The sequence below is a fragment of the Oncorhynchus tshawytscha genome, linkage group LG17, assembly GCF_018296145.1.
Source record: "Oncorhynchus tshawytscha isolate Ot180627B linkage group LG17, Otsh_v2.0, whole genome shotgun sequence".
Lineage (NCBI taxonomy): Eukaryota > Metazoa > Chordata > Actinopteri > Salmoniformes > Salmonidae > Oncorhynchus > Oncorhynchus tshawytscha.
This window is the reverse complement of record NC_056445.1, coordinates 18,729,962-18,746,980: the sequence shown is the minus strand read 5'-3', so window position 1 is coordinate 18,746,980 and position 17,019 is coordinate 18,729,962. Positions and strand designations below refer to the sequence as shown.

The window sequence follows — 17,019 nt, the reverse complement described above, 5'->3', positions numbered from 1 at the left end:
AACCTAACTCCTAAACTTAACCCTATCCTTATGGAACTTTAGTGTAGCATACACTTCAAATATTTATTAGGCCTACTCTAATTGTAGTTTTGTTGTGAATTGAAGAAAAGGCAACATGTAGTAAATTAATAATATGAAAGGAGCTTCTTGGAGTTAGTCAGACCTAAACACAGACTATTAGGAGAGGCCTAATAGAGAGCAATAGTAATGGCGTCTTTTTGTAGGCACTAACTCCACCATGGTTCTTTGGACAAAGTCTGTGTGAAAAGGAATCATAGTTTTCTAGGGTTTTTGGATAAACATAGGAAACAAGGTCTGTGGTAAAAGGAGATATTTTGTTCAACTAACACGCCTTTTGTGAATTGCTAGGCATTTATCTAAAAAAAAAACATGAAAGGCTTCATATATCATAAAGGTCATGTTAACTGACTGATATTATCTCATAGAACATTTATTTTATTATTTTGGGGCGTTTATCCCACAACCATATTCTTTCCCCATTAATTTTCCCCATAGGAATGACTGAACGAAACAGAGGTAATTAATTTGCGGTTTTTAGGACTACAAACTGGCGAGCTCTATACAGAAATATTAGTCACTACAATGAATATAGGCAAAATTATACTGAACAAAAATATAAACGCAAACATGTAAAGTGTCGGTCCCATGTTTCTTGGGATGAAATAAAAGATCCCTGTAATTTTCCATACACACGAAAAGCTTATTTCTCTCAAATTTTTGGCACAAATTTGTTTACATCCCTGTTAGTGAGCACTTTGTCCTTTGCCAAGATAATCCATCCACCTGACAGGTGTGGCATATCAAGAAGCTGATTAAACAGCATGATCATTACACAGGTGCACCTTGTGCTGGGGACAATAAAAGGTCACTCTAAAATGTGCAGTTTTGTCACTCAACACAATGCCACAGATGTCTCAAGTTTTGAGGGAGCGTGCAATTGGCATGCTGACTGCAGGAATGTCCACCAGATCTGTTGCCAGATAATTAAATGTTCATTTCTCTACCATAAGCAGCCTCTAACATAGTTTTAGAGAATTTGGCCTCACAACCACAGACCACGAGTAACCACACCAGCCCTCCACATCCGGCTTCTTCACCTGTGGGATCATCTGAGACCAGCCACCCAGACATCTGATGAAAATGAGGAGTATTTCTGTCTCTAATAAAGCCCTTATGTGGGGAAAAACTATTCTGATTGGCTGGGCCTGACTCCCCAGTGGGTGGGCCTATGCCCTCCCAGGTCCACCCATGGCTTTGCTCCTGCCCAGTTATGTCAAATCCATAGATTAGGGCCTAATGAATTTATTTCAATTGAATGATTTCCTTATATGAACTGTTGAAATTGTTCCATGTTCCATGTTGCATTTATATTTTTGTTCAATGTACTTAATTGTACAATATTTTATAATCGTCTACCTTGTCACATTAAGCTATTTCACTCGAGAACCATCAGTGGAGTAGATCAAAGATAAAAAAGGATCTAGCCCTGAATGAGATTCGAATCCAGCCGACCTCTAACACCGTGGGGTAGACCACTTTAGTGGATCACTGCAACCTCTCTAGGCTAGCAGTAGGCTAGTTGGTAAATTACTGCTCCGTTTTGTTCCATTTGCTTACGTTTAAGAAGAATTTTTCAATAAAATCGGTGGAATGATTGTCACCATATTAGTTTAAGTAACATCATAGTAAGCATAACTAATGCCTTAGTAAACCCGCTACAATCATGCAGTAACGTTACATTGTACAGTCAGTAAGCAATTACACCGACGGGCCCTGGTGGCAATACATTTGTGAAAACCAAAAGCTTACCTTGCCTTGGAAGAGTTCCAGTGTTATAGCCAGCTAGCTGTTTGAGCAGGGTGTTTCAGTAGATTAAACTATCTAGCTGCATTTGCTAGCTAAGTAAGTGAAACTTAAACATAAAAAAAAAAAATGAAATCACTTTCTCTATTTCTCTCTGGCTTCTCCTTCATTTGGGAAGAAATACATTTGTTAAAATCTGTTCAAATATTGTCTTTCTCTCTCTTTGAGTCAAGTACGCACCACATTTTATGCATTGCAATGCTAGCTGTAGCTTATGCTTTCAGTACTAGATTCATTATGTGATCCTTCGATTGGGTGGACAACATGTCAGTTCATGCTCCAAGAACTCTGATAGGTTGGAGGACGTCCTCCGGAAGTTGTCATAATTCATGTGTAAGTCTATGGAAGGGAGGGAGAACCATGAACCCCCTAGGTTTTGTATTGAAGTCAATATACCCAGAGGAGGACGGAAGCTAGCTGTCCTCCGGTTACACCATGGTGCTACCCTACAGAGTGCTGTTGAGGATACTGTAGACCTTCTTGGCAAAATAGTGTGTTTTAATAAATTATTTGGTGACGTGATTATATCTAGTATAGTTTTATCTAAAAATGATAACTTTTTAAATGGTCCTCCTCTGGGGAGCCTCCACTGCTACATATGTATCTAATATAGCCTATACCAGGGGCGCAACTTTGGTTTTAGAAGTGGAGGGGGACATAATTATAAATAGTTTCTTATCCACTAGGATGAACACTCCAAACACCTTAGCCGCCCGCACGGAGGCGTCCGCATGGTCCTAAAGCACACCGTTGCCTCGTTTTGTATCACATTCCAATTACAAAACTGGGGGGGACAAAAATGCAATTTCAGAATGTGGGGGAGACATGTCTCCCGTCCCCGTCCCCAGTGAAAGTTGTGCCACTGGCCTATACTAAATTAGTGATGATTATGTATGTAGCAGTGCCAGTGTCCTATGTGGCGGTCTGCATTTTTACATTGAATACATAGTTTTCACAAATAGCCTACCGCAAACATTGTCGGATTGAAGTATACCATACAAAGTTACATATGCATTAATAGGTTATATAGCATAAGGAGAACACTATCTGATGTGAATGAATGTAGGCTATAGCTATATTATTGAGTTCCTGTAGTACATAAAATGCTAACCAGAGAGTTAGATGACTTTTTCAAATATAAATAAATCACAATCTGATACTGATACAGTCAAGTGTCTTCCTACGTTAATTTAAGACTGTAGCGTGGTGTCAAGTCTGGACTCATGATAAACTTATTTAAAATAACTGCAATACTGACATCTGTAGGATGACGAGAGTGCAAACTACAATCCTACTGTACACTTTATGTTCTTCTTCCTCCAATCAAATAACACATATGTGACAAAGTTGATGATTATAAAAATACATATAAAATATTGTAATATGTGTACACGTCCATGTAATATAGTCCATGTAATATAGTCCTAATATAGTCCATGTAATATAGTCCACGTAATATAGTCCATGTAATATAGTCCATGTAATATAGTCCATGTAATATAGTCCACGTAATATAGTCCATGTAATATAGTCCACGTAATATAGTCCACATAATATAGTCCACGTAATATAGTCCATGTAATATAGTTCACGTAATATAGTCTATGTAATATAGTCCACGTAATATAGTCCACGTAATATAGTCCATGTAATATAGTCCATGTAATATAGTCCATGTAATATAGTCCACGTAATATAGTCTATGTAATATAGTCCACGTAATATAGTCCACGTAATATAGTCCACGTAATATAGTCCATGTAATATAGTCCATGTAATATAGTCCATGTAATATAGTCCACGTAATATAGTCTATGTAATATAGTCCACGTAATATAGTCCATGTAATATAGTCCACGTAATATAGTCCATGTAATATAGTCCATGTAATATAGTCCATGTAATATAGTCCTAATATAGTTCACGTAATATAGTCCATGTAATATAGTCCATGTAATATAGTCCATGTAATATAGTCCTAATATAGTCCATGTAATATAGTCCATGTAATATAGTCCATGTAATATAGTCCTAATATAGTCCACGTAATATAGTCCATGTAATATAGTCCATGTAATATAGTCCATGTAATATAGTCCACGTAATATAGTCTATGTAATATAGTCCACGTAATATAGTCCATGTAATATAGTCCATGTAATATAGTCCATGTAATATAGTCCATGTAATATAGTCCATGTAATATAGTCCTAATATAGTCCATGTAATATATTCCATGTAATATAGTCCATGTAATATAGTCCATGTAATATAGTCCATGTAATATAGTCCTAATATAGTCCATGTAATATAGTCCATGTAATATAGTCCTAATATAGTCCATGTAATATAGTCCTAATATATTCCATGTAATATAGTCCATGTAATATAGTCCATGTAATATAGTCCTAATATAGTCCATGTAATATAGTCCATGTAATATAGTCCATGTAATATAGCTTATGTAATATGATTATTAGGCCATAGCAGTATGTTTGTCTGCAAGGCTGAAGAAAGAGGTATCTCCATATTAAATGAATGAACAATATTCCTTTTCAAGCTGTAGGCTACGTCTGTTCTCAACACACTAACACAGTAAATGTATAGCTACATTTCAACGGCGGACAAAAACTCGAGTGAGATTTGAACCCTTGCCACAAATCTACACAGAGAGCAATTTGACCAGTCAGTCAAACACTCGTGATGTAGTTTCTTTGATTATCAGTAAGCGCTGTTGTACTTCTGTCAAGTGTGCTTCCATGAACAAGTGTTGGAACACGTCCAACTACATCAATGATTTGAATTGTCTGATAGGGAATGTCCTACAGGTAATTATCACGACGACCTGGTGAGGTTAGCATAGTGCAAAATGTGCAAAGTTACTGTATGTAATGGGAACAGTTAATATGTAGCCTTTGTTCACTTGCCATGTCAGAGATTTTAATTGGCTGATGCTTCAACTTAACCTTGAACTTCAACTTTTTCTAATGTTCACAAGTATGGCCTGTAGTGTTTATGCAGTTTAGCCTGAAAAATAAATAACATATTTTGCCTAAAGATATGTGGTCGTCATTTTATTCAAACACTGTTTGGGTTTTGTGTTTGGAACAGAAATATGTCACACATAGCCCTGTATGTATTCTGAGTTACTTTATTACAATGGTATACCATAGATATGCCTCAATACCCTAAGAAACAAGAGTTCTTCTTGAGCAAAATACCTAACTAGAACAATATTTACATAGTAATATCAAACGATTAACCTTAGAGTAGGTAAGTGTGCGTACAGCCTCTTATCCATTTACTGGTGATGAGTGAAATGTATTTTCTATATTAACTTGATCTTGTGATGTTCTTGCGCAATACTGACCTTTGTCCCACCAGATGATGAACAATGGGTTAACTCTTTCATTAACCCAACAACTGGTCACAGGATGTGTTTTGTTTTGTGGTTAACCGTTAAGGCTGGGGTTATGTTGCAATGGATACAGTATAAAGAAATACATCATACCATTCAGATAATCTCATATACATTTGCTTTATAAAAGTAGGGGAAAAAATACACTATTTTGTAAATATTCAGATTAAAAGGTTCAAATCAATGCTTCATCAGGAATAGTCCACAAACTGTATTCTCAGCTTCAGAGTAAACTTCTGTAAGAAACAAGACAAAGAGGAATAACTCATAAAGGAGAAGAAAAGGAGAATCATTCCCACCACAATGACAGAGCGGTGACTGAAAACTCACTTTAAAGTCATGGATGTAGGTGAAGAAGAAGAAGATGAAGCTGAAGGCCACGATCCACTCACTCACAGCACTCACCAGATGGAACACATTGTCCTGTAATAACAGGAAGGGTCGGATAGAGACTGATATTGTCACGTATAGCTTCTCTGGCCTATGAAGCCTATATGGATCCAGAATGTCGTCCATCTTTGTTGTTTATGTAAGTGGTCTTCTTGGTAAAGATGTGCTCATACTGTACCTCGTCTTCTGTTTTTCTATGCAGTGTGGTTTGTGTCACAAAGACAGCACAGACAACAGCTGAATGGTAAATGAAGGAGATATTTTCTTTGATAAAACAATGATCATTCATGATTAAAATCATTCAGGGTTACTATTGTTTTCAAGGATACTGGGGAAAACTGCCAGGAAGGCTATGGTTGCCATTCCTGTGCGCACACGACACAAGGCCAAGGAACATCCATAGGGGAAGGCCTTATAGGATATAATGGACTGGAGGATGGTGTACAGAACACCAGAAACGAAGAAGAGTAATGCACCTGCATCATGAACTGCCGTAATCGTTGTCTCCTGGGGAAAAAGAACACGCCAGAGAGATCATGTATGGAATATCACACTGTCAAGAGGTTAATGGTACAAAACCCCTCCATCTTCTCACTAAAGGGGTGACAACCCACTGGGCAAAAACTGGTTTAATCAATGTTGTTTCCATATCATTTTAAATAATGAAATTCAATGTGATGATATTGAATAAACATGGAAAACTGATTGGATTTCACCCAACTTTTATCTTAAATCCAATTACATCCTACTGGGCACACACTGGTTGAATCAATGTCACGTTCTGACCTTTATTTCCTGTGTTTTGTATTTAGTTAGTATGGTCAGGGCGTGAGTTGGGTGGGCAGTCTATGTTTGATTTTCTATGATTTGGGGTTTTCTATGTTTCGGCCTAGTATGGTTCTCAATCAGAGGCAGGTGTCATTAGTTGTCTCTGATTGAGAATCATACTTAGGTAGCCTGGGTGTCACTGTGTTTGTGGGTGATTGTTCCTGTCTTTGTGTTTTGCACCAGATGGGACTGTTTTAGGTTTTCTCACATTTGTTGTTTTTGTTATCTCATGTGTAGTTTCTTTATAAATTAAAGAATATGAATAACCACCACGCTGCGCTTTGGTCTGCCTCTCCTTCAGATGAAGAAAACCATTACAATCAAAGTTGAATAGGCTAATTGAATTGACGTCTGTGCCGTGACATTTTTTGTTGAATTGACGTTAATTGACAACTCAGCCAAATGTGAATCAAAATTAGTTGTTGAACTGATGTTTGTGCCTTCGTGGCAACCTACCTGGAAAGTAGCGACAAAACACATCCCCAAACAAGAAAGCATTCCAATCCAGAAAGCACCCTGGTTCAGTGCTGGGGATACACCACCCACCTTCTCATTGAGCTTCTCCACAAACTTGTATCTGGCATACATGGTGGCCATACCTGTAGAGGATTTGGTATGGCACATGGAGTGAATGTTTTTATTTGCACTTTTCACATTTAAACAGTATACGCTCACAGTAGGCTATTGTAGGCCTATGTGAAACCTGCTGCAATATTTATTTATTTGCACCTTAAAACAGAGGTAACAAAGAAAGACAAATATAGTGGAGTGAAATGTAATACTCAGTCAAATGCAATATCATATTATTTATCGCAGCCCTGTCTAACCATGCATTTTAGCTTTCATTTTCTAAAAAATGGGAAGTGTGAATAAAGCTCTTGGCACTGTCTCTGACCTGGAAAAACCCATGGAGTTTCTTACAGAAATAGTTCACCCAAATTACAAAATAACAAAATAACCCTGTAAGCAGTCTATGGACAAGCTATGACAGCAAATTATGCTTTGGTTTAGTTTCCCTAGCACGGTTTCCACATGCTAACATTTTAGCATTTGTGGCACAAATCCCATTTAAATCATGAGACCAATATCAAATTTTTTTTTGTCCAAATCATCCAAAAGTATCTCAAATTAAGTGTGAAGCTCAACAAAGTCAAATAGATGATTTGAACATGATGCATGAAAAAATGCTAACATCATCCCATGACATTAGCATGTAGAAACATTGCCAGGGAAACTAAACCAAAGCATGGATTGCTGTCATATATGGTTCATAGACTGCTTAAAGGGTAAGGAAACCAAATATACAATTTGGGTGAACTATCCCTTTACACTAAGACAAAAAGCTCTTTCATGGTTTTAGTGTCTTTCTGTGCTCACCTGCAAATGCAGTGATGACCGTCATCAAGCCAAAGACACAGCTCTCTGGGGGTTCAGCCCCAGTGTCACTAAAGAAAGAATAGTTCAGGGTTAATGTGTGTATTAATGCCATGTCTGGAAGTCATTTTAAATCATCTGGATTTAATTTAAACAATACATTATATTAAAAATTATTATACACATTAAAGTATAACAGAACAGAAAGTGATACAATTTGTTATTTAATGAAATCAAAAAATGTAATCAAAGCAAAATCATACCATTGGCATAATCTATTAACCAAAAAGATAATTGCATTTCAAATATAAATCATACCATTTGATGACAAATAAATAATCTACGGAACATATTACTGAATAGAGGGCTTTAATTGTTTGAATAGAGCACTAATTAGTTAAACCCTTATTACTTATCTATGCCTATTAATGTTGAGTTTGCATATGTGTTAAATATCTATCTGCTCAATAAATAAGCTGTTTAAATGTCAAGTGAGGTCACACACCGGACATTAAGTAGTTCACAGGCCCCTACGCTGTAGACTACACAACTGGGAACTGGGAACCAGCCAAGTACAGCGTTCAACTGTGGTGGGGAAAACGAAACTGATTTATTTTTGTTGCAAGAACGCGATATGATTTACGTTAATATCGCCGGTTTTGATGAGTAGAAGTAAAGAAACATTATTTCCATTACCCACACTGATTTAAATAATAAGAAGTAAATGTTATTATCACGGTTTAATGAAGAACGGCAAGTTCGTGGAAAATAAAAATGCTCAGGCTGCTGATCAATTTTTATAATCTTACCTTATATACGGGAAGATAACATCCACATCATGCTCGAACAATGCAATTAGGTATGAAACAATAAACGTGCTAGATGACATGATTACCAAAGAAATTGGTAAAAAGCATATTCCCTCCATGAACCAAAGCATTTTGTCAGCAATAAGGAAAAGTTACCACGCAGACAGACCGACCTAAGTGCAATTAATAAAGAATAAATACGTTGCAGAATACTGTCAGGTAAAATCCCTCTGTCAATATATAATAGAGTTGAGATTTGAAGTAGGATTATAATTTGGCTAATCGGCCACCTAAAAAGTGACATCCCTCACTGAAAACTATACCTTAAATTTATATTTGGCAGTCACGTGGTACAGACAGTATTGAATTTCAGTCATGTTGAGTGTGGGCTGACTTCGGTACCTCGTCCCATCATTTCCGTATGTAACAGAAACTAAGACGCAAAGCTTTACATAAAATGGCTACACATCCTCTTCTGAACCTAAATGTATGTCTTTATTTCTAACTTCATTGTTTATTATTCATTCTAATCTGTGTTGTAGGCCTGCAGAGGGATGCAACCATTCTACACTGAGTATACAAAACATTAAGGACACCTGCTGTTTCCATGACATTGACTGACCAGGTGAATCCAGGTGAAAGCTATGATCCCCTATTGATGTCACTTGTTAAATCCACTTCAATAAGTGTATATGATGGGGAGGACACGGGTTAAAGATGGATGTTTTAGCATTTAGACGATTGAGGCATCAATTGTGTTTGGGTACCATTCAGAGGGTGAATGGGCAAGACAAAAGATTGTGTCTTTGAACTGGATATAGTAGTAGGTGGCAGGCGCACCAGTTTGAGTCAAGAACTGCAACGCTGCTGGGTGTTTCACGCTCAACAGTTTTTGTGACAATACAGAGGCGGATGCAAGATGCAAGCAACGGTGGTTTAATGAATACAGTTTACAGCAGCAACAGGACAGACAGACTGTACTCAGACGGAATCCGACCCAGGGACTAGGGCGCATCTTCCGATGATAGCGTGCTGAGAAATCCAGGGGAGTGTGTCCGGATGGGTAGGAGGAAGCACAGCAGATAATCCACACAAGGGTGGTGAGAGATGAGCATGGACACACGACACAACCTCAGAGAAGTAACAACGATCTGACAACAAGAAACACTGGTTACAGAACATATAAAGGGAAGATAAGTGATTCCAGCTGGCACAGACAATCAGACCGAGATTGGGGACCACGCCCACACAAACACGGGAGAGAGAGAGAGAGAGAGAGAGAGAGAGAGAGAGAGAGAGAGAGAGAGAGAGAGAGAGAGAGAGAGAGAGAAAGAGAAAGAGAAAGAGAGAGAGAGAGGGAGGCAGTGGATTCATGAACCGTGACAATACCCCCCCCCCTAGGAACGCCTCTTGGCGTTCCCAGGCGAATTTACCTGTCGATTGAAATCATCGATAAGGGAGTGATCCAGAATGTCCCTAGCAGGTACCCAACTTCTCTCCTCCGGGCCGTAACCCTCCCAGTCCACCAGGTACTGGAATCCGCGTCCCCTCCTTCTAGAGTCCAAAATACGATTGACAGAAAAGGTGGGTTCCCCATCAACAAGTCGTGGCGGCGGGGGAACCGGGACCGGCAGGTTAATGCGTGCCTGAAACACAGGTTTTATCTTAGACACATGAAAGGTAGGATGAATTCTCCTATACGCCGGAGGAAGCTTGAGCCGGACCGCCACCGGACTAATGATCCTGGTGACTTTGAACGGGCCGATAAATTTGGGGGCAAGCTTGTTCGAAACGGATCGGAGTGGAATGTTCTTAGTAGAAAGCCACACTCTTTGGCCAACGACGTATACCGGAGGCTTCGACCGGTGGCGATCGGCCTTAGCCTTGGTGCGCGCCCCCACCCGGAGAAGAGTCTCACGGGCTCTGCTCCATGCGTGACGGCACCTCTGGATGAAAGCGTGAGCGGAGGGAACAGTGACCTCGGACTCCGTACTGGGAAAGATAGGTGGCTGGTAACCTAAACTACACTCAAACGGAGAGAGACCCGTGGCTGCCACTGGCAACGAATTGTGAGCATACTCAACCATAGAGAGTTGTTGACTCCAGGAAGAGGGATTCTTAGAAACCAAACATCGCAACACTCTCTCCAAATCTTGGTTGGCCCTCTCCGTTTGACCGTTGCTCTGGGGATGAAACCCTGAAGACAGGCTGACACTCGCTCCCAGTAACCTACAAAACTCTTGCCAAAACTTGGACACAAATTGGGGCCCCCTGTCAGAAACTACGTCCATCGGCAGGCCATGTAAGCGAAAGACGTGATCCACGACAGTTACCGCTGTCTCCTTGGCAGATGGTAATTTAGGCAAGGGAATAAAATGAGCCGCCTTCGAGAACCGGTCCACCACGGTCAAAACAACCGTCTTGCCCTGGGAGGGCGGGAGGGCGGTAACAAAATCTAGCGCGATGTGGGACCAGGGTCTCGAAGGGGCCGACAGCGGTTGGAGTAACCCATCTGGGGGTCGATTAGAAGTCTTCCCAGTGGCACAAACCGAGCAAGCCAAGACAAAACTGTGAATGTCACGAGCCATCAGTGGCCACCAAAAGCGTTGCTTAACCAAAAAGCTAGTGCGGCTGACTCCTGGATGACACGCTACGTTGGAGCAATGCCCCCACCGAATAACATCGGACCGACACCCCTCCGGCACAAACAACCGATTAGGCGGGCAACCGGGCGGAGGCGTTACCCCTTCTAAGGCCGTTTTGACCCTCGATTCAACCTCCCATGTGAGTGTGGAGACCACTAGGGTCCCGGGTAGGATGCACTCGGGAGTGGATGGGCGTTCGGAATGGTCAAAAATGCGAGAAAGGGAATCGGGTTTGACATTCTTGGAACCCGGGCGATACGAGAGAGAGAAGTCAAAACGTCCGAAAAGAGTGCCCACCGCGCCTGCCTGGAGTTGAGTCGCTTGGCGGTTCTGATATATTCTAAATTTTTGTGATCGGTCCAAACTATAAAAGGTACCCCGAACCCTCTAACCAATGGCGCCACTCCTCCAGTGCTAACTTCACTGCCAACAACTCTCTGTTGCCAATGTCGTAGTTGCGTTCCGCAGGTGATAACCGATGGGAAAGGAACGCGCAAGGGTGCATCTTGTCGTCAGAAGAGGAACGTTGGGAAAGTACCGCACCTACCCCCACCTCTGAAGCGTCCACCTCCACCACGAACTGACGCGAGGGATCGGGAGCTATGAGGATGGGAGCCGAAACAAAGCGGCTCTTGAGTTTGGCGAATACAGCCTCGGCTGTATCGGACCACCTGAACGTCACTCTGGGGGAGGTTAAGGCGGTAAGAGGAGCGACTATCTGGCTAAAGTTGCGAACGAAACGCCGGTAGAAATTGGCGAATCCCAGAAACCTCTGTAGGGCCTTACGGGAATCTGGGCTTGGCCAATCCACCACAGCCTTAACCTTGTCAGGATCCATGCGAATACCTTCAGTCGAGACGATGTAACCTAGGAATGGAACGGATTGTGCATGAAAAATGCATTTCTCCGCCTTGACAAAAAGTCCATTCTCCAACAACCTCTGAAGTACTCGTCTGACGTGCTGAACGTGTTCCTGGAGAGAAGAAGAAAAAATCAGTATGTCATCCAGGTAAACATATATGAACTGATCAATCATATCTCTCAGCACGTCATTGACGAGTGCCTGGAAAACCGCTGGGGAGTTGGATAGCCCAAAAGGCATGACCAAATATTCGAAGTGCCCTCTGGAGGTGTTAAACGCGGTCTTCCATTCGCCCCCCCCCTTATGCGAACCAAATGATATGCATTCCGTAAATCCAACTTAGTGAACACGGATGCTCCCTGTAACCTTTCAAAGGCTGAGGACATCAACGGTAAGGGAAAGGTATTCTTCACTGTGATGTTATTCAACCCACGGTAATCAATGCAAGGACGCAGAGAACCGTCCTTCTTCCCCACAAAGAAGAACCCCGCCCCCGCTGGAGAAGAGGAAGGACGAATGAATCCAGATGCCAGAGAATCAGAGATGTATCTCTCCATAGCCTCCCTCTCAGGAACAGAGAGTGAATATAACTTGCCTTTAGGCGGAGACTCACCTGGCAATAATTCTATTGCACAATCATAGGGACGATGCGGAGGAAGAGAAGCAGCACGGGACTTACTGAACACCTCCTTCAGGTCGAGGTATTCAACGGGCACGTTAGACAAATCCACTGCCTCCTCTAGAAACACAGAATCAGACACAGACGAACAAGCAGACACCAAACAGGACTCAAGGCACTTGTTACTCCACATGGATATAGAGTTATGACCCCAGTCAACTCTGGGGTTGTGTTGGGTGAGCCAAGGGTGGCCGAGAACTAATGGTGCAAGGGGTGAGTCCATGAGTAGAAATGATAGTGTCTCAGTGTGATTGCCAGAAGTGATGAGTGTGATAGGTTCAGTGGTGTGAGAAATGTTGGGGAGTTCTTGACCATTGAGAGCGTTGACGGATATCTTGTGCGAGAGTGAGGTGATAGGAATCTGGAGTTTGTGAGCGAGCTTGAAGTCCATGAAATTACCCTCTGCTCCTGAGTCCAGTAAGGCTTGGGTGTCGTGCGTGTGGGTGGCCCATCTTAGTCTTACCGGGAGGAGAGTAGATGATGAGGTCTTCTCTGTGGTGACACCACCCGATAGTAGCCTCATGCTTACTACCGGGCCTGATCTTTTACCGGGCAGGAGTGGATAAAGTGGCCCGCTCTACCACAGTAGAGACAGAGTCCTTGGGATCTCCGCCTCTCCCTCTCTTCCCGGGAGAGGCGAGCTCTCCCCAGCTGCATGGGTTCGTGAGCGGAGGCTGAACTGGCCGTGTTCCCGCCGCTGGCATGCCAGCCCTCCGTGTCGTTATACGGTCTGTTAGGGCATGCTCGGCGGCCACTACGACTCAGACGAGCGTCGACCCTCAAGGCTAGTTCCACTAGTCCATTTAAATTCCTGGGAAGGTCCAGAACATAAATCTCCTTCTGGATCCGGTCCTCCAGCCCATGCAGGAACATGTCCCACTGCGCCTCCTCGTTCCACTGACACTCTGCGGCCAGAGTGCGGAATTGGATGGAGTATTCCGATACTGAACTGTCTCCTTGGCGAAGGTCAGCGAGTAGTCTGGCCGCCTCCCTACCCGCCACGGCCCGATCGAAGACCCTTCTCATCTCCTCGGAGAGTGTCTGGAAAGAGGTGCAGCATGGGTCCTGGTTCGCCCACACCGCCGTTCCCCAAAGAGCCGCTTTGCCTGATAGCAGTGTGAGTATGAATGCTACCTTAGACTGTTCACGGTTGAAGGTCCGTGGCTGCAACGAGAATTGCATGGAACATCTCGTAAGAAAAGCTCTGCAATAGTCAGGATCACCTGAATAACCCTCTGGTGTCGGTAGCCGTGGCTCTAGCTGGGAATCCGGCTCTGGCGGGGCGGGTTGAACTGCCGGTGTAGGTGGCGCATCGAGACCCCTCAGATGTTGTAATTGTTGGGTCAGCTGGGATACCTGCGTCGCAAGGGCTTGTACTGCCCGACCTGTGCTGGAGATGTTCTCCTCTTGTTGATCCATTCTCGTGATACTGCGGGAAATGAATTCGGTCAGACTCGTTGAACTCGCTGCATCCATGGTCGGGTCAGATCGTTCTGTGACAATACAGAGGCGGATGCAAGATGCAAGCAACGGTGGTTTAATGAATACAGTTTACAGCAGCAACAGGACAGACAGACTGTACTCAGACGGAATCCGACCCAGGGACTAGGGCGCATCTTCCGATGATAGCGTGCTGAGAAATCCAGGGGAGTGTGTCCGGATGGGTAGGAGGAAGCACAGCAGATAATCCACACAAGGGCGGTGAGAGATGAGCACGGACACACGACACAACCTCAGAGAAGTAACAACGATCTGACAACAAGAAACACTGGTTACAGAACATATAAAGGGAAGATAAGTGATTCCAGCTGGCACAGACAATCAGGCCGAGATTGGGGACCACGCCCACACAAACACGGGAGAGAGAGAGAGAGAGAGAGAGAGAGAGAGAGGGAAAGAGAAAGAGAAAGAGAGAGAGGGAGGGAGGCAGTGGATTCATGAACCGTGACAGTTTTCTGTGTGTGTCAAGAATGGTCCACCACCCAAAGGACATCCAGCCGACTTGACACAACTGTGGGAAGCAATGGAGTCAAAATGGGCCAACATCCCTGTGGAACGCTTTCATCACCTTGTCAAATCAAATCAAATTGTATTGGTCACATATACATATTTAGCAGATGTTATTATGGGTGTAGCAAAATGCTTGTGTTCCTAGCTCCAACAGTGCAGTAATATCTAACTATACACAACAATACAGACAAATCTACAAGTAAAAGAATGGAATTACGAAATGTTGAAATATTAGGACGAGCAATGTCGGAGTCCGGAGTATAGACATTATGGACAGTATGTGGAGAGAATATGTAGTATATCTGAAGAATATGTGGATAGAATAGTATCTGTACAGCACTAGTTGAATAGGATGGCCTTGACTAGAATACAGTACATATGAAATGGGTAGAACAGTATGTAAACATTATTAAAGTGAACAGTGTGTAAACATTATTAAAGTGAACAGTATTCCATTATTAAAGTGAACAGTATTCCATTATTAAAGTGAACAGTATGTAAACATTATTAAAGTGAACAGTGTTCCATTATTAAAGTGAACAGTATGTAAACATTATTAAAGTGAACAGTATTCCATTATTAAAGTGAACAGTATTCCATTATTAAAGTGAACAGTATGTAAACATTATTAAAGTGAACAGTATTCCATTATTAAAGTGAACAGTATGTAAACATTATTAAAGTGAACAGTATTCCATTATTAAAGTGAACAGTATTCCATTATTAAAGTGAACAGTATGTAAACATTATTAAAGTGAACAGTATTCCATTATTAAAGTGAACAGTATGTAAACATTATTAAAGTGAACAGTGTTCCATTATTAAAGTGAACAGTATTCCATTATTAAAGTGAACAGTATGTAAACATTATTAAAGTGAACAGTATTCCATTATTAAAGTGAACAGTATGTAAACATTATTAAAGTGAACAGTATTCCATTATTAAAGTGAACAGTGTTCCATTATTAAAGTGAACAGTATTCCATTATTAAAGTGAACAGTATTCCATTATTAAAGTGAACAGTATTCCATTATTAAAGTGAACAGTGTTCCATTATTAAAGTGAACAGTATTCCATTATTAAAGTGAACAGTATTCCATTATTAAAGTGAACAGTATTCCATTATTAAAGTGAACAGTATTCCATTATTAAAGTGAACAGTATTCCATTATTAAAGTGAACAGTATTCCATTATTAAAGTGAACAGTGTTCCATTATTAAAGTGAACAGTATTCCATTATTAAAGTGAACAGTATTCTATTATTAAAGTGAACAGTATTCCATTATTAAAGTGAACAGTATTCCATTATTAAAGAGAACAGTATTCTATTATTAAAGTGAACAGTAGTCCATTATTAAAGTGAACAGTAGTCCATTATTAAAGTGAACAGTGTTCCATTATTAAAGTGAACAGTATTCCATTATTAAAGTGAACAGTATTCCATTATTAAAGAGAACAGTATTCTATTATTAAAGTGAACAGTAGTCCATTATTAAAGTGAACAGTGTTCCATTATTAAAGTGAACAGTATTCCATTATTAAAGTGAACAGTATTCCATTATTAAAGTGAACAGTATTCCATTATTAAAGTGAACAGTGTTCCATTATTAAAGTGAACAGTATTCCATTATTAAAGTGAACAGTATTCCATTATTAAAGTGAACAGTATTCCATTATTAAAGTGAACAGTATTCCATTATTAAAGTGAACAGTATTCCATTATAAAGTGAACAGTATTCTATTATTAAAGTGAACAGTAGTCCATTAATAAAGTGAACAGTGTTCCATTATTAAAGTGAACAGTGTTCCATTATTAAAGTGAACAGTATTCTATTATTAAAGTGAACAGTAGTCCATTATTAAAGTGAACAGTAGTCCATTATTAAAGTGAACAGTAGTCCATTATTAAAGTGAACAGTAGTCCATTATTAAAGTGAACAGTAGTCCATTATTAAAGTGAACAGTAGTCCATTATTAAAGTGAACAGTAGTCCATTATTAAAGTGAACAGTAGTCCATTATTAAAGTGAACAGTAGTCCATTATTAAAGTGAACAGTAGTCCATTATTAAAGTGAACAGTGTTCCATTATTAAAGTGAACAGTGTTCCATTATTAAAG

At 40.9% G+C, this 17,019-nt stretch overlaps 1 protein-coding gene across 1 annotated transcript; it reads right to left on the bottom strand.

Moving 5' to 3' along the window:
- Window positions 1-5,019: 5,019 nt before the first annotated feature.
- Window positions 5,020-9,042, bottom strand: LOC112217002 (DNA damage-regulated autophagy modulator protein 1). The gene is made up of 7 exons (XM_024377209.2): window positions 8,704-9,042; window positions 7,898-7,965; window positions 6,977-7,119; window positions 6,022-6,199; window positions 5,871-5,929; window positions 5,633-5,725; window positions 5,020-5,538 (listed from the first exon to the last, which is right to left on the bottom strand). Exons 1-7 carry the CDS (start codon window positions 8,832-8,834, stop codon window positions 5,494-5,496), a joined length of 717 nt encoding a protein of 238 aa, XP_024232977.1. The 5' UTR covers window positions 8,835-9,042; the 3' UTR covers window positions 5,020-5,493.
- Window positions 9,043-17,019: the final 7,977 nt, after the last annotated feature.